At 38.1% G+C, this 26,187-nt stretch overlaps 3 protein-coding genes across 3 annotated transcripts in view; all 3 read right to left on the bottom strand.

Moving 5' to 3' along the window:
* Window positions 1-745: 745 nt before the first annotated feature.
* On the bottom strand, window positions 746-1,177 carry LOC111042347. The gene has a single exon (XM_022326925.1). The coding sequence runs from the start codon at window positions 1,175-1,177 to the stop codon at window positions 818-820; it is 360 nt and encodes a 119-aa protein (XP_022182617.1). The 3' UTR covers window positions 746-817.
* An 84-nt stretch (window positions 1,178-1,261) lies between these two features.
* Window positions 1,262-26,187, bottom strand: part of LOC111042346 — a 35,027-nt gene continuing 10,101 nt past the window's right edge. The window contains 4 exon segments of the mRNA XM_022326924.1: window positions 1,262-1,355; window positions 1,434-1,841; window positions 1,926-2,107; window positions 2,110-2,252. Coding sequence (XP_022182616.1) covers window positions 1,262-1,355; window positions 1,434-1,841; window positions 1,926-2,107; window positions 2,110-2,252 — 827 coding nt within the window.
* On the bottom strand, window positions 20,800-22,129 carry LOC111042349. Its single transcript, XM_022326927.1, has 3 exons — window positions 21,746-22,129; window positions 21,459-21,658; window positions 20,800-21,388 (listed from the first exon to the last, which is right to left on the bottom strand). Exons 1-3 carry the CDS (start codon window positions 22,020-22,022, stop codon window positions 21,152-21,154), a joined length of 714 nt encoding a protein of 237 aa, XP_022182619.1. The 5' UTR covers window positions 22,023-22,129; the 3' UTR covers window positions 20,800-21,151.

The following is a 26,187-nucleotide window of genomic DNA, read 5'->3' as shown; positions in this document are numbered from 1 at the left end:
TACTTATCTGGATCATCATCCGAAATGGAGACCAGAGACGAGGTGGTGGCTCACATACAAGCTGAAGTTTTACTTCAACTTAAAATTGAATATAAATTATTGGCTCGGGACGAAGACGAAAGAAAATAATTTAATATTAAAGTTCAAAAGATAACCTTAGTATGAGGATTATCCGATGCTGTTTCATATGGTATACTAAACAAATTTTTTAACTCATAATATATTGTATATGTATATATTTTTAAAATTATTTTAACTGAGTTATGATGTCATATTTTGTGAAAGTAATTGTTGAAAATATAAAAATAATAATATATGATATTATCCACAATATTTTTTTTTTTTACACAAATTAAGTAGAGTTATACGATTTGGATACTATGTTGATTTTTAAAACTATAATATATTTTTTATTTTTTCATATTCAGACTAAAATACTATAATAACTATAAAACTAATAACTTTTATGATAAAAAAAAAAAGAAAAAAAGAAATGATAATTACAATGCATTAAAAATGAACTTTATTATAGAAATCAACAAACAATATAAAAACATATATACAGATATTTCACATATATAGAGATATTTCACATATACACACATCGAGGTATCTCCTATCATTAAAAGATACAAATTAATTGATTTTTGATGATCAAATAAATATTAAATTTGAAATTCGTACACGCGTATGAACTTCTTGATAAAAATCCAAGTTGTTCGGCTTCTATTCTTCTATTTAATCTTCATCATCCTAAAAAAAAAAAATCATAAATATTACAAAAAAAAAAAATTTTAAAAACATAAATTGTATCAACTTACTCTAAACTATAATGCCCATGAGCTAAGGTATGGATTGTGTCCTGTAGAATCACTGTCTTATCGTCAAAGTTATTGTAGGTTAATTTTTTCGATATTATAGTCTTGAGCTTATGTTTGAATGATCGGATAGAGACATTTTGAGTGTAAACGTCTAAATCATTGTCATCAAACAAACACTTCTTATGGTCTTCAAAAGTCAGATGATTTTTAACCACGTGGCCACGGATACCCTTGGACTTGATCTTCTTCTTGCCCTGAATAATGTAGGCGTATAACTTAGCTTGCAACGCACAAAACTCAGTCAAAATAGTCCCATCTGTCTCGTCGGAAAACAGTCCTGGTATTAGCTCAGCCATACAAGTTATTACCTAAACATTCAAATATATTATTTACTCGAATAACGTAAATTATAAAATATACTTACAATCCAGGTAAACAAGTCATGATTTGGGATTTGACGGGTCGTAATCTGGGGTATTTTCGTTGTTAGCTTTAGCGTAACGCATGATTGCTTGAGTTAAACCACCACGAATTCTTTTAAAAGAACAAAAATATTGAAACATAATTTATAAATAAGCAATTTCTTTATAATTACCCTTTTCAATCACCAACAACATGTCATAATCAGAGAGTAATTCAAGTTTCATAGACTTGTATTTAAACATACAATCAAAACTAAACCCTGGAACAGTATAGTAGAATGCTGGGTCCAGCTGGTATGTACTCAAACATAGATCACGATAATTTTCAAAAACGTCCGCCAGTAATAAAACATCTATCTTCAGGTATAAGTCTGAATATTCACCGAGTGTTTTACAATTAAAATGCTTCCATAGCTCCTTAGCATGATGATAATCTTCTTCTTTTATATGCTCCTCCGTTAGTGTACTATAGAAATCTTCTTTCTCTGGTAAATGCGTTTCTTTCAACTTTCCCCAACTGTCTGTATACTCATACGGGTACGCTCCCTTACGAGTGACGAGTGGAATGTCCTCGGATGAAAAATGCTTAGAGGTTTCTCTAAACTTCTCCAAGTCCTATGTTAATAAATTTGAAGCAAGTGATGACAAACTAGAGGCCACGAATCTGAGAGTGTCAATAAACCGGATTGTGAAGGTATTGTTAATATATTTTGAGAAGGAAATAAATTTCTCCTCGCAGTTAGGTATGAGAGTGATTGTTTGTGCGTCATATCCCAGCTCAGTCATGATGAAATGAGCGTCGTAATTGCTCAAGTTATGAAAAGAACATTGAATGAAATTCGGAGTTTGAAGCTTTAGAGCTTTAGATTGCAATTATTATACAGCGATTAACGAAAATGGCCGGATAAGTGACAGTGATCTGCCACTTTTCGGTTTTTTTTAGAAAATCTATTTTTACATAAATTGCAAGTTGTGCATGTAACATGTGCTCGACGTTGTTCAGAAGACCATATTATAGGTGTGGATGTTTCAAGTAATTTATCTATTTTTTCTGCAACTTCCACAATCCTACGAACAAAATGTTTTGCAACATCCTTGTTGTTGACTGTCTGTATATGATACTTCTTCTCAAAGTACATGGTCTCCATTAAAGTCGCCTACGGCAGCGACAACAACGATCACGTCATGCTTGTCTCGGCCTACTTTAAATACAGTCTGCCGACGACTACTCACGTTGAGCAGCTTGAACATATTATTGAAAAAGAAAGAAGGATGGCTATCTGTGCTGACACTAATTGCCACTCAGAGCTATGGCACTCACAAAAACGCAACCGCCGAGGACGGATCGTAGATCAATTTATAGGAAAACATGGCCTTATTGTTAATAACTGCCCCGGCAGATTAAACACTTTTTGCCGGAGAGATGGACAAACATCTAATATAGATGTCACGATGTCCACAGCCAACACGGCCAGACTGGTTAAAGAGTGGACAGTTACGGACCTGACTGACAGTGATCACCGCGTCATTAGTTTCAGCCTGGCAGTGAAAAAGTCGGAACAGTGAGTCAAAACAGAGATAAGGTACGATGTTAGATCTGCCGACTGGGATCTCTTCAAGTCTACTCTACTCGGTGAAGTTGGCCGCATACCCGATAGTTGCAACAGTACGGACACCACTGCTGAAGACATCACCCGTGCGATTACCACGGCAGCTGATAGGTCTATCCCTAAAAGGAAACCAACCGATGTGACGGGCAGAAGTCCATGGTGGTCTCCAGTTCTGGCCACTCTGCGTCAGAACTTTGCCCGACAGAGGCGACCAGGTTTAATGAACACCGACAGGCCGGCCTACAACAAATTAAGAAATGAATTCCTGATGGAGATCAGGAATCATAAGAGTGCCGCATGGAAGCGCTTTGCGGGGGACCTCAATAAGAACCCGTGGGGGAAAGCCTTCTCATGGGCTAAAAGCGGCAACTCAAGCAATCCCATGCCCAGCTCGCTTTCTGGGGTAGATGATTTCCCAACCACAAACTGTCACGAAACGGCTGACCTGATTCTAAGCACGTTTGTTCCTCCGGACCCTCACGGGGAAACATTCAAGGTTCAGGGCCCAATAGACCATAAAGGCGAACTCAGCCCGGACACTATAAAAACTGCCATCTGGAAAATAAAAACGAACAGCGATCCCGGAAAAGATGGGATAACAGCAAGCATCCTCAGAAAAGCGTGGACGCCACTTAGGGATATCATCACAGACCTTTTTCAGAACCGCCTTCAGAACGGGACATTCCCGGGGTGTTGGAAGGCAGCGAGACTTATAATATTACCCAAACCCGGTAAGATAAACCTTGGTGAAATTAAGACCTACCGTCCTATTAGTCTCCTGCCTATCCTTGGGAAAGCAATCGAATCCGTTATAATAGGAGAATTGACGCGTGAGACGAACCTAGACTCGCACAGGGAGCAGCACAGCTTCACGGCAGGTAGATCCACCATCAGCGCGATCGAAAGCGTATACAACTGGATCGATGCGTCCAGTGCAAGACACATTTTTGGCATTTTCTTAGACATTACTGACGCATTTGGTAACGTGCAGTGGTCTCCACTTTTAAAGCAGCTCGACCATCTTGGTGCATCTATTGGCACCCAGAGAATTATAAACTCGTACCTGGAAAATAGAACCGCTGAGTTTGTCCTAGAGGGCACTCGATATTGCAAGACGCTTGAACAGGGATGTTCTCAAGGCTCTCAACTCGGGCCGACGCTTTGGAAGGTCGCAATGACCCCAATATTTGAAGCCATAAACGAGTCTCGCACGGTAAAGGTCATTGCCTATGCGGATGACATCCTACTCATGATTGGTGCAGCCAGGCCTCAAACTGCTTTCCGCCGGATTGAAAAAGAACTCGATACCCTCACTACATGGGCTGCGAAGTTCAAGCTCGAGTTCTCCGCTGCAAAAAGTCAGCTCTTGTCCTTGAAAGGCGGGCTCAAACCCGGGTACAGCGTTGGGTTCGGCTCTAGAGCGGATGCCCCCAGGATTTCGTCGACGGCCACAGCGATGTATCTTGGCGTACTTCTTGACCCAAGGCGGAGTTACTGGGATCATGTCGTCTCCATCTGCCAGAAGTCGAAGCCCATGTACAATCGACTCAGATCCATCTACTCTGCAAACTGAGGCATGGGCAGATTAGCTGCCAGGACTATATACAGAGGCGTGTTCCTGCCTAGGATCACCTATGCGACCGAAATTTGGTCTGAGGGCACCAAACTTATAAAAAGCCAAAAGAAGCTACTCTCCGCGCAAAGGGCTCCACTGTTGGCCATCACAAACGCGTACGAAACGTCGTCCACGAACTGCCTGGCAGCAGTGGCGGGCACACTACCCTTAGATTTGGAGGTACGATTCCAGGCCCTCAAACGGGCGCACTCTAGGCTCGCGATTACAGCGGAAGCCTTTGCAGACAGGACCGATGACCTAATGACGGAATGGCAGACCAGATATGAGTCATCTGAGAAGGGAAGCTGGACTCAAAAGATGATTCCATCGGTAAAGTTCAGGTGTAGCATATCGATGAATCTGGATCACTGGACCACTCAGTTTCTAACCAGCCACGGGGATTTCAGAGCCAAGCTACATAGCTTTACGCTGGCTCCTGACCCAATATGTGCATGCGACCGGATGCCTGAAACCGTCAAGCACGTTCTTATGTTTTGTCCTAGAACCAAGGTCGCTCGGCTGAAACTCAAACGCACCCTAAGACAAGAAGGCGTCGGATGGCCTCCAGAGGATGGAGCTTTTCTTAAAAGCAAGAAGACTTACCATCTTCGCAAAAGAGGCTTTAACGAACAGAACGGACCGATGAGGCATAAACGTCAGGGACGTGGAGTCGGCTCTGTTGCGGGGGCCAATCAGAATACCGCATCAGTAATCCCTGCTTGTCGTAAGAGGCGACTAAAAGGGTTGGCCAGATGTGGCTGGCGCCCATGGCGCGGATGCTCCGAAACCTCCGGGGACTAGGGCGTTGCGAGGTTCCGACCGCGACCTCGAGAAGAGCGGGTCGTTCACTGGACTTAGCCACCTGGTGTAGCCTCCGGGAGGCGTGGCAGGGCCTACCGTGAGCCCGTGGTACACGGCCCAAATCTCGGGATGATCATAAGCTGAGGCAAGTCGCCAACGAAGCTTCGTCCGAGCACCCCACCATGGATGTGCCTTACCTAACGGGAGACGAGAATGGTGCTTCGGGATGTGAGGGAGCCTCTCGGTGTTGAGAGATTAGCACCGAGCCCTCACAGGTCGGTCGCGGCGGATACCGTCTCGACTGACGGCGGAATGGTTTCGGAGTGGCAGTTTGCAGGAGCATACTATGTGGTAACAGATCACTCGCTTGGTCAGGGGAAGGTTGCCTAGTGACGGAGTCGTGCTGACTTGTACGGTGTTAGATATGTACAGTCTGAGCTATATGCAGCGAAGGTTGTCCGTGACCATAAACGGAATGCAAAGTGGATAGATTGCGGCCCCACTAAGCCAGTGAAAGGCGCCTGTGCGCCCTAGCTATATGGTACGGACTCGCCGGAGAATCCCTCCGTGCGGGTCTGGTGCTCGTAGTCCTTAGACGGCGTGCGTTCATCAGTACCCGGCGGTCCTCTGGCCATGCCTCGTGTGGGGAGAGCCCGTCAGTTGGCGGATGTATGCCTCTACGGCCCTTGACTAGCACCTCATGCTAACATTAGGTCCGTAGTTGTAGTCGGGCGACTTGCCACAAGGCCTGTCTGAAGACATAAACCCGGGAGCTTCGTGTCTGTATATGATTGTGATGCGTGCGCAGGTTTCGACGGAGGCCGCGCCGTTGTATTATAGCGGCGATACGAGAAGTAAAATAGTCGAGTGACGAGTGCGTTACGACAATGCGAGTATGCGACTGACTCGTACCGTTCGTCTTGATGATAATAATGATTATTATATTTTGCATAGTTTGTTTTTTGCGTTAAAATAAAATCGTTTTATACAGTCCACATAATATAAAAAAAATAGTTTTTATTTACGTCGTAAAACATATGGTCCATTCGACCGGATGAACTAGCGATTATGTGCGAAGTTTTAAACAACGAGCAAACCACGTGAGTACTTTCAACGTTTTGTGCGATAGACGTGCGTATTCATGTACGGGCCTCGAGTTAGCCCGATCGTATAACGAATTCGTCTTAGTATCACACGTCAAGACATGTTAAGTGACCATCACGTTAAAAGTAATTTCGAGTAACAGATTATCAAGACAGTCGTTCTCGTGTATATTTGTTATGCACGCTGTTTTCGTAAGCCATTCCTAGACGATAAAGCTCGCTAGCGAAATTCGCGTGCAAAGTCGTTCGAGTAGTATATTTTGAGTGTATCTCACCATTCGGATGTGTCTACGTCAAATCGTTAAGAGATATTACCAATACGACCGGGAGACGTGCTGCTTGAAAAAGAAACAACAGACAGCCTAGCTGCGCCATTTTGGTTTATTCAGAACGAGACATCGAGAGGCAAGACCAGGTAAGAGAGTCTCATATTCTTAATTTAATATTAATATCCAAAATTACGTGTCCCGAGATAATGCATGAGAGTAAGCGCAGGGTGTTAGGAGAGGGAAAGTAGAATTGTCATATCGGTAAACTGCGATGTGAGAGAGATAACATTGTCAGAGCGTACACATATGCAATATACCTCGACCCTATTACCTAAAATAAATTACGTAGAAAAACGATAATACCAATTACCAAGACGAGATTGTTGACTTTATCGAAGCGAAATGAAAACGTGCATACGGAATTAACTACATCGTATTATTAGAGTGATTTCAACACTACGTCGTACGTCGAGTAACACTGACACAGTGAGAACGAATAAATAGAATATGACTACCACATTGATAACGAGACGCGGACAGCTCAAAGGCGTATTAACAAGGTTCTGGAGCTACGTTTCCGCAGATGATAGTGACGTAGAACAAATCCTTGTTAGAAAAGAAAAAATTGAAGAAGTTTGACAGGAGTTTAATTAGGTTCAATCTGAATTAGAAATGGATGAACAAAATGACGAAAACGAACTGTGTAAATATAGAACCGAGTTCGAAGAATCATATTTCAAAGCGGTCGCTACAGCCAACAAAAAGATTCAATACGAACAAAATAGTATTAGGACTAGCAGTCAACAGGAAAATTATAAAAAAGAAGAAAGCAGTAAAAAGGAAGCTTACAAAGCCACCCCGTTTATAAAATTACCCGAGTTAAATATTCCTATATTTTCGGGCTCATACACCGAGTGGTCATCATTTTACGACATATATACTTCCTTAGTACACAATAACGATAACCTATCCGCAATAGAAAAATTTTTCCACCTTCGATCGTCGTTAGTGAAGAGTACAGCCGATTGCATAAAAAATATTGAAACGACATCAGACAACTACGAAATTGCGTGGACTAATTTGATTACGCATTACAACAATAAGAAATTGTTGGTGCAAACTCACGTCAAAGCTATATGTGACTTACCAACAATAAAGAGTAAATCTTCAACGAGTTTACGGAAATTTTCGGACGCGTTGCATAATCATTTATCGGCATTGAAAGCACAGGTCAATGACCTGATGAATGGGGCCCATTATTGCTGCACATTATAAGTACAAAGTTGGACGCGGATACAATTGGTGAGTGGGAGATGAAAACCCCGCGAGGTGAAATATCTAAAGTTACTGAGCTACTTGATTTTTTGGATTCACGTTTTCATATTTTGGAAGCAGTTGAAACCGCGAAAGGTATAGTCAAGACGTCAAATATCGGAAACGATAATAAAAATACGAACCGAAAAAACAAGGTCGACAAAAATAGTTTAGCATTCACCACGACAACAGAGGTAAAATGTTATGTGTGCAACTCACCACACACAATATATAAATGTCCTACTTTTATAGCATTAACCATCGATAATCGTATTAAAAAGACAGCCGAACTAGGGCTTTGTAAAATTTGTTTGCGCCGGCACGAGAAGAAGAAATGTGTTGCGCGGTACTGTTTTAAGTTCTCCAAGCCTCATAACCAGGGCTCGTAAGTTCATGCATTTGCATATCAATCTTGCTAAGTTGTATTTAATGCTAGATGACATAGAAATCTATTTCAAGTTACCACAGTTAAATATGTGAAATCTTATTTTGCATGTTTTTGCATATTTAGAGGTTTTTTGCCTATTTGGCATATTTATGCATACTTCTACTTTATCGGGCATATTATACAATATTCTATTAGAATCTATCAAAAATAAAATATGTATACAATTAAAAATAGAAATTGTACCATATTTTCTTTTCTTATCTTCTTGATACTCGTAAATTTAACAATAGTTTCTTGAAACGACTAGGTCTACGAGGACTAACGACATCCGTCCATAAACCGCGTTATCGGGGCCAGATTAGACCGATGCTACGAACCGTCCTTTTATTCTAACTGGAGACTGTTTCAGTCGTTATTTTGACGTGTGTGCGTGTATGTTTGTTTCGTTAAATCCAACAATAATATTAATATCCAACATGCCGAAAGAAAAACCGTCTTCGGCCTTTAAACTAAAGCAATTAGTTACTGATTTTGGTGAAAATATATTCTCAACCGACAATAAAATATTATTTTGCAAGGTTTGTGAAATAAAAGTAGCTAGTGAAAAACGCTTTAGTATTGTGCAGCATATTAATACTGAAAAACACAAAGCATCACTTATTCGATATCAAAAAAAAAATGAGCTGAAAAATTTGCAACAACTTCAAAAAAGTCGGACTTTAATCTAGATTTATGCAGAGCTATGTTGGCAGCAAACATTCCGTTAAACAAGCTGGCAAATCCACAGTTTAAAAGTTTTCTCGCCAAGTATACTGGACAAAATATTCCTGTCGAATCTACATTGCGGATTGGATATATTGATGACTGCTACACCGAGAAAATGAATGAAATCAAAAAACTTATCAATGGGAAAAAAATATGGATTTCCATGGACGAAACGACTGACATCGAAGGAAGGTATATAGTCAACACAATTATTGGTATTCTGTCACACGATGGCCCCGTTGAAATATTTTTAATTAATGTCGAAGAACTTGATAAAACAAACCACAGCACTATTTGTAAAGCATTTGACAGATCATTGTTCTTAATTTGGCCTGAAGGGTTACATTATAATGACGTGCTGTTGTTTTTAACAGACGCAGCGCCTTATACGAAGAAAGCAGCACGTCATTTACAAGTATTTTATACTAAAATGGTGCATGTAACGTGTCTTGCGCATGCATTACACCGAGTAGCAGAAGACATTCGTTCACATTTTCCTGTTGTTGATGATTTAGTGGCTAATGTGAAAAAAATTTTCCGAAAATCCCCACATCGCTTACTAATATTCAAAACACTTGAACCTGATTTAGTATTACCACCAGAACCAATTCTAACTCTCTGGGGAACATGGATTTTGGCAGCTATATATTATTGTGAACATTTTGAGTCAATTAAGCATGTTGTCGAATCGTTTGATTCAAATGATAGCGTAGCAATTAAAAAAGCTCAAGATGTATTGAAGTCTCAAACGCTGCAAGCAAATTTGATTTATATCAAATCGAACTTTGAATGTTTACCAACGGCCATAAAACAACTTCAAGAGCAAAAATTATCATTGTTGACGCGATCGACCCCCGGTGTCCCGGAAGATCAGGGCAACGACCGGAAAAAGGACAGACGGCGTGAGGCTGGCGCCGTCAGTGGAGGCACAGCCATTTAAAATAAAAATGGAGAAGAACTGTAATCATGATGAGTCTCGTCCTGGTTCCACCCTACCTGGGTGGTCGGACACCAGGAGACGGCAGTTGGGGGTGGCTCGCCCCAAAGGTCGATATCAACAAGCCAGATCCCGAATGAGGGGGTGTCCAGCATGGCCCTCTCATCCGGCAAAAATACGACTGCTGAGACAGTCGTGCCAAGTGGCACGCAACGCAAACCAGGACCAATCGGAGATAAGGAACGACCAACAGCCAGTTCGCAGAAGAGGGTCATCGACATTTGTGCCCTGGACGAAGATGAACTCCTGGGTATGCTTCGGGGATATGTAAATTCCATGTGTGCCTTTGCAAAGAGCAACAGGAACGTGCACAAGGAGCTCAAGGAAACCCTAGCAAATTCAAGCGTGGTCTTGACGCAATACACCAAAGTTAAGAACAGGACGTCCAGCACAGGCACCAGGATTAACGTTTGTAAGTCACAACACACACAAACAGGCGTGGCGACTAAGGACGCCACTACCAACACAGACGCTCCCGCCTGCCAGCCACCTCCTCCTAAGCCTCAGCTGGCAGGCGAGAAGCGGAAGCAGCAGCAGCCTCAACAGAACCAGCCCGGACAGCAACTGCAACCCGAGCAGCGACTGGGACTGCAGGCCACGGGGAGGAAAGAAAAGAAGAACCGGCCCAACAAGGAACAGCACCAGCAGCAGCAACAACATCGGGTAGAGCCGGAGCAACCAACCCAGGAAGCAGATCATAACCAACAGCAGCAGCTAACATGGAGTCAAGTGGCGAGGAGGAGCAAGAAGTCAAAGAAGGAAGATCCCCCCCCCTCAAAAAAGATGCAACCCACGGCTGCGGAGAGACTTCCCCTACTACAGCGCAGGGTCTCAAAAACGGCGGCGGTCACCATCGATCGCCCTGTCGACAACGGTTCACTAGTTGCTGCGATGAAGAAAGTGTCCAGCTCAATCAACCTCGCATCGCTCGGTGTCAGCGTATTGACAACGAGAAAGACGAGAGCTGGTGGTATACTACTGGAGGTTGACGGGATCGAGAAAGCCTCTCTTCTGGCTGACAAGATCCGGGCAGTAATTGGGGACACTGCTAGGGTCAGGCTACCTGAACCCCGGACTCCCGTCCTGCTACTGGGCATCCCCGAATGGGTAGAGGTCGAAGAGGTCTTAGAAGGACTCGTGCGAGCCGGAATCACTGGGGTCGCAGCTGGGGATGTTAGAATCCAGAAGAACGCTGGTAGCCGGGGTGAGTACGTAGCCAGCCTAACCCTGCCTCTCAAGGACGCGATTCAGCTGGCGGAAACAAAGGTAGTTGTCATAGGATGGACGAAATGCAGAGTTAAGCTGATAGAAAAAAACCAGCCCACTTGCTACCGATGCCAAGGAAAAGGCCATCTCGCCGCTGAATGCCACAATGATGCAAAGCCCCGCCGCTGTCACAGGTGTCAAGACGAGGGCCATCTTGCAATGGACTGCATGCAACTCCCGCGGAGACAACAGACTGATAGTGCACGGCAACAGAACCAGCAGAAGTCCACAGTATCCCAGCGGGGGAATACACAGCGGCTGGAGGAGTCGCCAGGGGCGCAGCTGATTGAACTGCAATGACGGACCTAAGCTTCGTCCAATGCAATCAATGCAATCTCAACCACTGCCGTGCGGCACAAGATCTGCTCACGCAGTACATGGTTGAGGAGAAAATCGACATCGCGCTATTAAGCGATCATTATAAAGCGGATGCCTCCTCTGCGGCCTGGATCGCCAATGCAGGACCAAGCAGGGCCGCCATTTATATCCCGAATAATGCGGTGACCGTGGGTAACGTAATACGAGACCCAGAGTTCGTCTCAGCACGCCTTAAAGGGGTGCAGGTATACTGCTGCTACGCGTCTCCCAACCGGCCGCTTGAAGATTTCTGCGACATGCTCCATCGATTAGAGGACAGCATCCGATCCGTCCAGCGAGGTGTCCCCATCGCAGTTGCTGGAGACTTCAACGCAAGGTCAGCCACCTGAGGTGACTGGGTCGACAATAGGAGAGGCGAGGAACTGGGCTTACTGATTCAGTCTCTTGACCTGACCGTCATGAACGTGGGCTCCACCCCCACCTTTGCCAGAGGTGCCGGATCGATAGTAGACATCACAGCAGCGTCGGATTCTCTGGCCAGTCGCGTTGTCAACTGGAGAGTGCTAGAGTCGGTGTTTAACTTCAGCGACCACCACTACATACGTTTCTCCCTGATGCGGAATCCAGCAGGCATCACAGCAAGCTGTCCGCAGGTCCCCAGTGGCAGGGACACTTCTGGCGGAATTGACAGCGACACACTCCTCACTGGCCTGTTGCTCGCCGAATGGCTTGACGGGGGCACCCGCCTGGACGAGCAAGACGCAGACTCGGGAGCTGTTTCTTTTCGGTCGAGGGTCACGGCTGCATGCAATTTTAACCTCCCCAAGCGCCGAGCCCCCAAACCTGGAAAGCCTCCAGTAGATTGGTGGACTGCAGAAATAGATTCCCTCCGCTCCGAATGTGTTAGGGCAAAACGCCGGAAAGTGCGAATGGTGACTCGCATAACTCGTCTACGCCAGCGAGGGGACGCCGATGTCGACAACGAATGCGCCAGTGTTGAACTCACGCGGACCAATGATGCATTCCGCGAGGCAAAGAAGCAGCTCAAATCGGCCATCCTGAAGAGCAAGAAAGCATGCTGGACGGAGCTTATTTCATCAGTAGATAGCGACCCTTTCGGTAAGCCATATAAGCTCGTGATGCGGAAACTGAGAGGCCCCCCCGCGTCAGTGACAATGGAGCGCCATACGCTGGATGCCGTCATCGACACCCTGTTCCCGACGTACCGGAACAGCATAGGATCGCCGCTACTGCATGCTGACTCCCCCGTTCCGTTTACAGCGGCGGAGCTCGAGGCAGCAATGTGCAGGATAAGGAGCAAAAGCAAATCCCCCGGCCCAGATGGCATTACGACCAAAATTCTTTCGGCAGTACATAAAGCTGACCCGCACATTCTGCTTGGACTCTTCAATAAATGTCTTCGAGACGGAACCTTCCCGTTGGAGTGGAAGACATCTCGGGTGGTACTCCTCAAGAAAGGAAACAAACCAGAGGGAGTCCCGTCGTCTTACCAGCCACTCTACCTACTAAACGACGTCGGGAAGGTGCTAGAATCCCTGCTCTCTCAGAGATTAGAAGACCACATCACCCGAAAAGGCGGACTGTCTCCAAATCAGTACGGATTCAGGAAGAAGCTGTCTACCGATGACGCAGTACTGGACCTGCATAACACCATCGTCCAGGAAGTTAATGACGGAAAGTTCTGCCTAGCGATAGGCATAGACATCAAAAACGCGTTCAACTCCATCCAATGGCCAGACATCCTGACCGCACTTGAGAGGTGGGCGGTCCCGGCGCATCTTCACCGAATGTTCCACTCCTACTTCTCGGGTAGATCCGGAACACTTCAAACGTGCAGCTCGCTAGGAGGAAGTATGGACGTGAACATCTCAGGAGGAGTACCGCAGGGCTCTGTCGTCGGTCCCCTCCTCTGGAACGTGACGTACGACCCCGTCCTCAGAGAAGAAGTGCCTCAAGGAGCAAAGTTACTGGGCTTTGCGGACGACACACTTATAATGACCTCGTCCAATACCATCACTGAGTTAGAATCCATAGCCAATGTCACCATCAACCGAGGCGAATCTCCAATCTCGGCCTACAGATAGCCGCAGAGAAAACCGAGGCGGTCGTGTTTACACACAAATATAAATGACATTCATGCATATTTATCTGATGAAAAATTGGTAGATATTTTAACCCTTTAACGCGCAGTCTTTAATTTTGAATTTAGAGATTAAGGCAACTGTGGCATCCATAGAAGCCACCAATAATACTGTCTGTATGCGCAGGATTTTTTATGGCATTACGGGTTATACGTAGCTGTGGCATATATAGTAGCCACTTATTTATCAGTGAAAAAAACGCGGTAAAATGATTAATAATTTGATTATTACTATCAATATCGTTACAATGTCTTTGGAATAAGTGTTTATGAACATGTGTTATTTGTAAAACGTCGTGATAGCAGTATAAAATCACATTTTTATCAAAAGTGGCATAAATATGTGCCACTGTTTGATAAAACGACCAACAAATAAAAAAAGTTAATTTTTTTTGTCAATTTTTTAAAATTAACGAAATATTAGCTAGAATATTAACTAAGTAAGTATATTATTGAAACTATTATACAATTTTACATATGTTTAGTATCGATTTTAACGAATTTAGTTATTTTAACACGAGTTTTTAACACAATCACTGAGTAAGCATTAGTTTTTTAAAAAAATTATTTTTTTAAAGTATTTTATTTTTATGTTTTTTAATGAAGTATATTTAACAAATGATACATTGATATAACCGCTATGTTCTGTAGTTTTGAATGATATATTATTTGTCGTTGTCAGCATAAGCCCAAAGATAATATTTGATAATAATGATATTAAAACTGATCATACATAATATACTATTTTAACTATTATATAATTGTAACTTCTATTTATTTCTAAAACTTCAATGTTAACAATATTAAAAAAAGGTAAAATTCACTATTACACTAAATTATTACGAAAAAAACTTAATGAAAAGACTTAATGAATTATATTGTGATATTATTTTATTTTAAACTTTAAATTTATTTGTATTTAAAAAAAAGTTAAAACTAAACCTAAACAAATATCGTAATGTGGAGATATATATTTATATATATATATATTATATACCAATCAATTTGTTATGCTAAGGAAAGCATTTTTCAATAATTAAGTTGCAATTGAAATTATTTTATTATTAAAAATAAATTAAATTTTTAATTTCATTCATGATGATATTATTTTATTCTAAGTCGAAGAAAAATCATGACCCTTTATAGTTTGGTGGCATACATTAAAGCCACCATCTACAGGCCTAGGTTTTGATACTATGTTGATGGTTATATAAACAAAAATGTTATTAATAAGTAGAAGAATAGTATTCAACTACTAAACTTGAAATATTCAGATAAAAATAGCTCTGCCCATCTACCGTCATTTCATAAGTGGCTTCTATAAATGCCACAGTTGTAATAATGTTCAATTCATTAATATTGTTCTGCTCATCTACTGTACCAACATAAGTGGCTTCTATACTCACCACTAACACTTAAAGGGTTTTAAATGACCCAGAAAAGAATTTTCAATGGTGACGAAACTGGTTTTTCACTCTGCCCTAAAACCAAATCTGTCTTAGGCCCAAGAGGGGCTAAAGATATTTATGAAATCGCTAAAGGGAATGAAAAAGAAAATATTACTGCCATGTTTACATTTAATGCAGCTGGTCAGATGTGTAATCCAATGATCATTTATAAATATCAAAGAATACCTCAAAATATAATTGACACAATACCACCTCATTGGGAAGTTGGGCGGTCAGATACAGGTTGGATGAAAGCAGAAGTTTTTTATGAATATATAGCAAATATTTTCTACCCGTTTCTTGTTGAAAAAAATATTCAATTTCCAGTTCTTCTTTTTGTTGATGGGCATAAAAGCCACTTAACATATCAATTAAGTACTTTATGTTCAGACTTAAAAATAATTTTAATTGCATTATACCCAAATGCAACCCGTATTTTACAACCTGCAGATGTATCTGCATTTAGGCCTTTGAAATGTGGATGGAAAAAAGGTTTATCAGAATGGTGAAATAAAAATCCACACAATTCGGTGACAAAAAAAGATTTTGCACCGATACTTGATGCTGTATTAAAAACTACTGTTAAAAGTAGTACCCTAATAAACGGTTTCAAAGCATGTGGACTATTTCCTTGGAATCCAGATTAAATAGATTATAAAAAATGCTTGGGTAAAAATTATTGTTCTACTATAAATGAAACAACAACAACAATTAACATTGCCAATAATATCAAAAATTTAAATCTTAAAGAATTTTCTGATATTATTGGCATTGAAACGTTAGAAAAATTTAATAATATTGAGAACATTGTTGAAACAGAAAATCAATCTGAAGAATTTTTTATTTTATACAGAATTTATGAACAATTAAAAGGTAATCAACAGAACAGCGAAGTAGACCTTGAACTTGAAAAAGAAAAATCTAATGCAGATCAGTCAAACTCTGCTATTGTTACAACAAGTTCTTCTGAAGTGGAATTAGAAAAAGAAATTTTATGGATTCCAATTAACCGCCCGGACACCCTAATAAAAAACAATAAAAATCATATAATTCTAAAAAAGTTAGAAATATCACCAATTGAGTCATGTTTGATTTGGCCTGTGACTCCTGAAAGAAAAGGTACAAGAATAACAGAAAGGGTACCATATGTAATTACATCAGATAATTGGAAAAACTTATATGAAAACAAAGAAAAAAATAAACGGTCTATTGAAGAAGAAAAAGAAATGAGAAAGAAAACTAGGGAAGAAAACAAAATATTGAAAGAAACAAAACCAAAAAAGACAAATAAAAGAAATATTGTAAAAAATTTATTTTCAGATTTAAGTAGAAATTATAAACCAGAAACAGTGACTAGTCAAACTATTAATTTAGAAACTTTACAATTTCATATAATATTATTATAGATGAACTACCAAGTTCACCAAACCCTTGTAGCAATATCTATAACAGTTGCATTATTAAAACAGGATGTTGTAAATTATGTAATACTGACATAGAACAATCAAACTTGGGTATTGAATGTAATTTTTGCTGTGATAAATTCCACCAAAAATGTGCCAACTATGATTCATTTTGTGATCTCAGTAGTGATGAAACACTTTTTATTTGCCAAAGTTGTGAAAAATCGGTAATTGTTAACTAAGTTTTATTTTAATGTTTTGATACTGATTAACTTGCATAAGATTTTTTTTATACCTATTTAGTTTGTTTTTATTATTCTTGAAAAAGTTATTCTCTTGATTTTTTTATATTAACTATTTTTAAAAAGATTTTCATGTTTTTTTTTATTATTATATTATTCAAAGTTCTACCAAGAACCTACCGACCTATTTGGTACTTACATTTGTTTTATTTAGATATACTTTTGTTGTTTTTACAATTATAAATTTGTTAGATATGTTCCTATATAAAGAGATAATTAGTTTTATTTTATTGTTTTGATATTGATATTTATTTCATTATTTTATATTTTAATTAACTTACTCAAGATTTGTATACTTATTTTGTTATTTTTGATTATTCTTGAAAACATTATTTTCTTGTTTTCTTTATACAACCTAATTTTGAAAAGATTTTCATGTTTTTATTATTATTATACTATTTAAAGTTCTACCAAGAACCTAACTACCTATTTGGTGCTTAAATTTGTTTTATTAACTAGGTATACTTTTGTTGTTTTTATTTATAATAAAAATTATGTTAAATAATAATAGTGATTTATATTTTTTTAATTGTTACAAAAATTGTTGCACACTTTGCATAGGACCTACTACTTAATCATTATAAATGTGAAATTATTTTCGTAAATTGTATTACCTGTGTAGAGGTAATACACTAACACTAACTGGAATCGTTAAAAAAATAGTTGTAGACAGTTTAGTATTGTAATCACTATACAATATATACCTAATATGGGATAGGTAATAATTATGGCTTACTATAAAATACCTATTTGGTTTGTGATTCAATTTATAACAACCACTGCATAGGTAGTACCTAAGTATTATGAGGATGTGTGATATATTTTTAAGATAATTATACATTATTGTTTAAAGAACATAATTTAATGGTAAGTACAATAATTTATCAATACCTATATACCTGTAGATATTTTTTCTTAACAAAAAAATAGTAAATAACTAAGTTTCTAATAGTCTCTAAAGAATTAAAACATAATTTGTCATATAATTTTAGTGGGTGCCAATAACACGAGGGGATCGAGAGCAAAAATCATGAACCAATCATTGCTAACCATTACTGAGCATGCGCTGGGACTTATTATTATTATTTAGTGATTACACGTTATCAACTTTGTCTTTACTCTTTAAGTTTATGACTTATCACTTATGTACTAATGTACTATGTAGTATTGCCACTGTGTCACTGTGTTTAAGTGTGTTAGTACTGTTATTGCTTGTATATTATACGTTTTATTTTTTTAAAAATATGAAAAATTTTAACAGTCCTAACAGAATCAATCTTAGTTGAAAAACAATACTTCTAGTATAGTAGTATGTCCTGCTCTTAATTTTAAAATAACTTGTAGGTTGTAATGGTTGTATTACAGAATAAACATTATACGTACCTTACAAATTTTTTGTTAGAACTTGGAATATTTATTTGGTGCTATTATTAAAATATTTATATTTTCTGTAGCTTATATTCAGAGGCTTAATGTATATATCAATTACAAATTACAATTAGTAGGTAATAGGTATATTATGTTATACCTGTCCTTTATAAAACAAGCAATTATTATATTATAAACTATCATGATCAAATTTTTTTGGTTGGATAAATTATTTGATTAATATTAATGGTCATCGGTATTATGAATGTGTAATATGTTTCTTTGTTCTCCTGCTGCTATAGGTGTTTTGAAACTGCGTTTTACTTCAATTCTTTCAAGTGCAGTGGTAGTGCTTTTAAGTTGAAGTTGCCGATTGTTTTTTTTTTGTACAACTCGAAATTGTTTTTCAATCTTTTTATTGGATGGCTCACAATTAGTTGTATCTGTTAACTTCCTTTTTTTCCCTCTTATAGTATCTAGTAGTGAATCAACTTTATGTTTCAAGACAGTACATTCTTCTATTGAATAATCACTTGATTTCAACAAGCCAACACTAACCATTAATTTTTCAATGATTAATTTTTTTCTTTTTCAATGGGTTCTATGTTTTCTTGATTCACAAGAACTTTTTCCAAAGTATCAACATTTTTGGTCGGTTCAACAGGCTGTGTGAATACAGTCTGAAAAAAATCTTTCTCTGACTGTACAATAAGATGAATATGCTTACAAATATTCGAACGAATAATAAAATCAGGGCATTCACAAATAAATATATGAGTACAAATATTACAGAGACGGCTGCGGCATTTCAATTTACAATTATCTGTGTCACAAATATCTTGCACTTTACTGACATCATATGTTAAATTTTTTTTATGTGGTAGAGTCAATTCTCCAAGTTGTCTCGGACACTCGTTCAATTTTAACGTCATCAAGTATTTTTACAGCAATATTATGGCTCGCTAAAATGTTATCTTCTTTGGCGCTGTATTTATTTTTGGTCAGTTTAATAAATCTCTCAAACATTTTATCGCGAATAAACTTTAATAAAGCATTTATACATTGGTCCATACGCTTATTTTTCCGTCCATTTAAATAAAAATATTTAATAGTTTTGTGTATAGACTCCAAATACATATTGGTGTTAATACCACATAAACGGCGATGGCAATATGCCCATTGCTCCACTCTTTTTAAATAATTAGATTGGAAGTATGAATGAAATTCATTTGTATCTTCATCATTTTTCAACTCTTCACATATCCCAGTTAACAATTTTTCAAAATCATCGGTATTTGGTTCATGTTGTAATATTTTAAGTGTTTTGTAAACGTAAGTTTTTTTTTCATATGAACCTTTTATTTTTGCCTGTACCTGTTTACGCCATGACTGGTCAACATGCCAACTACATAGAAGTTTGTGCTCAGTGTCACCCATCACATCGCGCCAAGCGTTATAAAATGATGGGTCATCATCACTCATAAAAATCTTTGTTGTTATAATGCCAGTCTTTTCTTTTACTTTTGTGAAAAAAGTAGTCCATGTTTTGGTGTCTTTCTTTTTTGTAAAACAAAAACAACAAGGAAATCCATTTCCAAACTCGTCTACTATTACCAGTGAAGTAAGAAGCAGGTCGTATTCTGTAGTACCGTGGGTAGAATCCACACAAATTTTTTCATTTCCAAATTTTTGAAGCATTTCTAATTGAAACTTTGTAGCTATGATTAAAAATAGATCTTCATTTTCCAAACATGAATAAATAATAGGATTTTCTTCTTCAGACAAATTGTTCATCCTTTCTATCCAAATACAAACACTAACAAAGTCTGAAGAATGATCTTTACCTTCGACTAAATTAAAATCTCTTTCAACATTTCTCAGATCTCTTTTTGAGATAAGAGTTGTCACATCATAAATACTGTGTACATTGTTTCTAACATCATCCAAAATTTTAGAAAAAGTAACTCCTTCTGCAATTTTTCCTACAAAAACAAATGAAGGAAAATATTAAACAAATAAACAAATTCATAATAACATTAAACATTAAACATTTATTATTTATTTATTTATGTTTTGACAGGCTATGTCCTTTTTACAATATTTTAATAACTTTTGTAATATTAATAACATATTGTGTATAAAATACTAGTAGGTATATAAACTTATTAATTTATCATATCAAAAACACAAAAATAGTATAATAATTACTATAATTTCATTAATTCTAAAGCTTTAAATCTAAATATATTACAAGAAAGTACAAAAATATCTAATTCGGTTGATATCTTATTGGCCAATACTAAAGTTAAATATTAAGGAAAAATATTTTATATAATTTTAAAGTTAACAGTTATCACTATATTATGTTGGCTTAATACATGAAAAAATGTATTACTAAGTTTATTTATTTTGTTAATGACATTAAAGTAATTAATATAGTTAAAAATCACAGCATTTATACAAATAATAATAATAATATTATGCCCAAGAAATAAAATTACAGGAAAGGAAATTAATGGGGCATAAGCGCCAAAATACTAGTACTAAAATTACAGGTAATTAAAATAATAGGGCATAAGCACCAAATAACATAAAAAGACCCAATTCTAAATGATATAAATGTTTAACTAAAAACATGGAAGCATGATTGTCTTGAATAGAATACAACTAAAGTTTTATATTTTTATCATATTTTTGTAAATTAAAAAAATAATCTAAAAATTGCAATTATTGTTTAAAATTTGTTTTTTGGCTCTCCTGAACAATTTTGAAAATGTCGCTTATGCCCTTTTGCATTGTCGCCATTTATATGTTCTATAAATTATAATATTTATTTTGGTATATTTACAAACAATTTTCAAAATAAATAAATTCAAAACAATACACAAATTTACATCACTACCTGCTATCATTGCACGTTCATCAGCAGTTAATCGACATCGGCCTAAGTTAGATCCATGTCCAAAATGAGTACTACAATAGTTAACACTTATTCCATTTGTATCTTCTTTTACAACCTAATTATTTAAATAAGATAGGTACTTTATAAATTGAAAAAAAGCACACTCAACCATATTCATTATTTACCATTGACGATGTGCATGTAGAATCTATCTTGTTACTGCCTTGGCTTTTGATACGCCTTATACCTTGTGATTTAGTTTTAAAGTAACCGCTTCGATGGCAATAATAATAAGTTCGCTTTCCTTTTTTTAAACGAGCTGTTGCTTTTGAAACATAGGAACAAACACATTCTTTTTCAATTTTTTGTTTCCATTCCATAAATTCTGCAAAAATTGAAATGAGTAGGAAAGTGTTAGTGTTAAACATATTTACATATATGATATATCCAATATGCATCACATAATACGTACCATTCAAGGTTTTGAAACAATGTTGTTCTTTATTTAAAACAACTGAATGAAAATCTTCCACATGTTTTCTTAATATCGCATAGCTGGTAAATGAATATTCACATTTACTGTCTGGGCATTTGATTAAGTTATTATTTTCATTTTGAACATTTATACTACATTTATTTTCATGAGTTTTAAGATTCCAATGATAACCAAACACTTTATTGCATTTAGAACAAGACAACGACATTGTAATTAACTTTACAAAATACCTACTACATAATGTCATAATCATAAAGACTAAAAGACTCTTGAATCATGTGACATTGTCATTTGACATTCTATCTTCAATATTTCATATCATAGTCTAAAGTCTAAACTCTAGATGAAGTTTGAAAAAAGTTGATAACGTGTAATCACTAAATAATAATAATAAGTCCCAGCGCATGTTCAGTAATGGTTAGCAATGATTGGTTCATGATTTTTGCTCTCGATCCCCTCGTGCCAATAACTAATGATGAGAGTGCCAATAACCTCAACAATGGTGCCAATAACTAAATGTTTTGATATTTTTGTGAAGAACTATAAATATAAAAAAACCTATAACTCTAAACCAATTTTGATAGTAAACTTAGAAAGATAAAAACATTTTAAATAAAGTCAAAGAGAATTCAGTAATTTTAACCATGGTTAAACACAAGATATAGGTTAGGTAAAGAGCGAAATTTCCTTAAGGTGCCAATAACTGCCTACTTTACCCTAATAAAATCTTGTATAAATAATAGCCATACATTGCATTTACAAACGTTGGTAGTACCCAAAATCACCGGATACCTACCAAATAAAAAAGTAAACGCGATGTATGATATTCCCGACAATATTAAATTGGCAGATCCGTTATTCTATACACCACAAAAAATCGACATTTTAATAGGTGCAGAGCATTTTTTTGATATTTTATGTGGAGGAAAAATACGAAAAAATCCTAGTGGTCCGTTATATCAAAAAACAGAATTTGGCTGGGTAGGCTCCGGACCTATTGGAATAAATCATCGGAAAAATGCAATGATCACGAGCTCAACATTTTTTACAACGGAAAACAGGCCGACGATAGAAAAGCTATTACAAAGGTTTTGGTTCATTGAAGAACCAAGAAATAACGTCACACACACGCGAGAAGAACAAGTATGCGTACATTTTTTTAATAATACGGTTTCGCAATGTGAAGAGGACCGACGTTTTATAGTTCAACTACCGTTCCGCGAGAGTTCAAAAAATTGGGAAAATCATACGAAATTGCAAAACGTCGATTATTATCTATGGAAAAGAAATTCGAAAATAACCGGCCCTTACAACTCGAGTATACACGCTTCATGAAGGAATACGAAGATCTAGGTCATATGGAGCTGGTGAAAGATGAAGACGGTGAAATCGAAGGCGAAACGTGCTACCTGCCACATCACGCAGTAACAAAAGAGGACAGCACGTCGACAAAATTACGCGTTGTGTTCGACGCGTCGTGTAACAGGTGTTAGTCTGAATGATATCTTATTAAAGGGACCTGTCATACAAGATGACATCATATATATTTTAGCGCGTTTTCGGACGCATAAGTACGTCTTATCAGCTGACGTAGAGAAAATGTATAGACAGATTTGGGTGACAGAGCGCACCGCAATATGCAGCGCATATTGTGGCGTACTAGTCCGGATGCACCTATGCAGACCTATCGGTTAAATACGGTAACGTACGGTACAGTACCGGCGTCGTATCTGGCCACCGTATGTTTCAAAGGCTTGGCTGAAACTTATCCAGACCAGTATCGCGAGGCGTCGGCAAATTGTACGCGATATTTATATGGACGACTTCTTGGGAGGTGCGGAATCTAAGGAGAAAGCCGCGGAACTTTTAATGCAACTTACAGCACTGTTGGGTGCTGCTGGTATGAAATTGCGAAAATGGTCATCGAGCGATATTGATTTGATTAAATCTATAGTACCTGAGGAAGATATTGAATTATCGAATGATTTTGAAACCGAGATTGCAGTTAAAAAAATCTTGGGACTATTCTGGGTCGCCAGCTCTGACACATTAAGATTTAAGGTTACGATAGTACCAAATTGTACAAAAAATACGATAACAAAACGTAAGATATTATCGGATATAGCGTCAATTTTTGATCCGTTAGACTTGGTAGGACCGGTAGTCATACGTGCAAGGATATTATTACAAGCCCTGTCGAAAATATCGATAGGGACGAGGCCATACCAGCGTATATGCAAGAAGAATGGCGTAAATACTGCTAATGGATGTCGTCATTAAATAATCTGACCATACCACGTAAAATCGCAGGTGATTTTACTAGCGACGAGATAGAAGTTCACGGCTTTGCAGACGCTAGCGAACAGACTTACGGTTGCTGTTTATACGTGAGATGCACAAATAGTGTCGGAATATGTTATACTAGCTTAATATGCGCTAAGTCTAAAGTAGCACCAATAAAGTCTCTGTCAATCCCACGTTTAGAATTATGCGCAGCCTTGCTATTAGTTCGAGTAACAAACAACTTACTACCAAAGTTGCAAATAAATATACAGCGAAGATACTTTTAGACTGATTCCACTATCGTACTGGCTTGGATCGCATCATAGTCCGCGAAGTGGAAAACGTTTGTAGCCAATAGGGTGAGTGAAATACAGGACAGCACTTTACATTCGGAATAGCATCATGTTAAAACAAGCGACAATCCCGCTGACATAATCTCAAGAGGTTGTTGCCCGTCGAAATTAGCCGAAAAGGATTTATGGTGGGCTGGTCCTGCGTGGTTACGGCAAAACGAGCGTGAGTGGCCAAAACCATTATGGAACATGCCAATTGACGAATGCGATGCTGATGATAGTGTGGTAGAGATGAGGAAGGACAAGTCGATCGCCATGGTCGCTGCGGTGACAGCTGAAATGATTTTAGATCGTTTTTCGTCGTTATCAAAATGTATAAGTATAGTGGCATGGTGTTTAAGTTTTAAAAATAATGCAGTAGTAAAGGGGACAAAATGTAGTGGTTCACTTGGTGCCTGTGAGTTGAATAACGCAAAAATGGCATTAATAAAAATTGTACAAGCTGACCATTTTGCTAGTGAGTTGCATGAATTAAAAAAAGGTAACTGCGTATCATCGAAAAGTAAACTAATACGCCTACGACCTTTCTTGGATGATAATGATTTAATACGTGTCGGAGGTCGGCTGAAAAATGCGTCGTTAATTGATATTCAACACCTGCACCCGATTGTGTTACCATCTCATAGTACATTTACTAATTTATTATGTAGCGATCAGCATGAGCGCCTGATGCACGGCGGACCGCAAGCGGTATTAGCCGCAATACGATTACAGTATTGGCCGATAAACGGACGCAACCTGATACGCAACATAGTACATAAATGTGTTGTATGTTTCCGCAGTAAACCCATCACCGTGCAACCTATTATGGGAAACCTGCCTAGTGATCGCGCCGAACCCGGGCGTCCATTCTTAAAATGCGGTGTAGATTTCGCCGGACCATTTTTTATAAAATCTAGTCTGTTGCGTCGAGCCCCGTTAATTAAATCATATAATATGCCTGTGTGTTCGTTTGTTTCGCCACTAAGGCCGTTCATATTGAACCAGTCAGCGATCTCACGACACAGTCATTTCTAAATGCATTAAATAGATTTTTCGACAGACGTGGAAAAAGCGTCGCAATATACTCAGACAACGTGACTAATTTCGTCGGCGAGAACAACAAGTTAAAAGAATTAAGCCCGATTCACACTAGTCCGACACGGCATGGCACAGCACCAGACCGTAACGTAACGGCACCGTTAATTCACATAGAACCAGCACACACCAGCAACCAACGCCAGCCACTAGTAACCACCAGCAACCACCAGCATCCTAATAATATTTCCTAGATCTATAATATTATAACGTTGGTTTGTATTTGCGTGCCTCTTTTGTAGTGCGGTCGACAAGAGTTTACGTGGTTCGGTGATAATTAAAAAAATAATAAATATGTTTCGTCATTTATCTATGCCCGAATTGGCTATGAAAGCGGTTTTAATAGACGAAGATGAAGAAGAACAAGATGTCAGACAAACAAATATTAAAAAAGGGTCGATTTGGGTTCACGACATTTTGAAAAAACGGAAGACTAAAGGTGAATTTGCTACTCTTTGTCGACAATTAGAAGATCACGAGGAAAAATGATAAATTAATTTTCATATTTAAATTCAATATTCTTCATAATGTTGACCCCGAAAAAAATATAATAGACCTATAAAACTATAAAAACTGGTTTCAAATATTAAATTATTTATTTTATATAGGTTTTTGGGAACCGGAGATTCTTATCAAACTATAGCATTCAGTTTTCGATTGGGTCATTCAACTGTCCAGGGAATTGTCTTAGAAGTATGTGATGCT

This window comes from Myzus persicae, unplaced genomic scaffold (assembly GCF_001856785.1).
Source record: "Myzus persicae strain clone G006 unplaced genomic scaffold, MPER_G0061.0, whole genome shotgun sequence".
NCBI classification, from domain to species: Eukaryota; Metazoa; Arthropoda; class Insecta; order Hemiptera; family Aphididae; genus Myzus; species Myzus persicae.
Note: the sequence above shows the minus strand (reverse complement) of the source record. Positions and strands in the feature narration are given on the sequence as shown.

What these genes read in the sequence shown, in the direction of transcription:
- LOC111042347 (XM_022326925.1), bottom strand. Translation starts at nt 1,177, where the DNA reads ATGGCTGAGCTAATACCAGGACTGTTTTCCGACGAGACAGATGGGACT.
- LOC111042349 (XM_022326927.1), bottom strand. Translation starts at nt 22,022, where the DNA reads ATGATTATGACATTATGTAGTAGGTATTTTGTAAAGTTAATTACAATG. An exon ending in TTGTTTCAAAACCTTGAATG is followed by an intron (nt 21,659 to 21,745) that starts GTACGTATTATG and finishes CAATTTTTGCAG; the next exon opens with AATTTATGGAATGGAAACAA. An exon ending in CTACATGCACATCGTCAATG is followed by an intron (nt 21,389 to 21,458) that starts GTAAATAATGAA and finishes TTAAATAATTAG; the next exon opens with GTTGTAAAAGAAGATACAAA.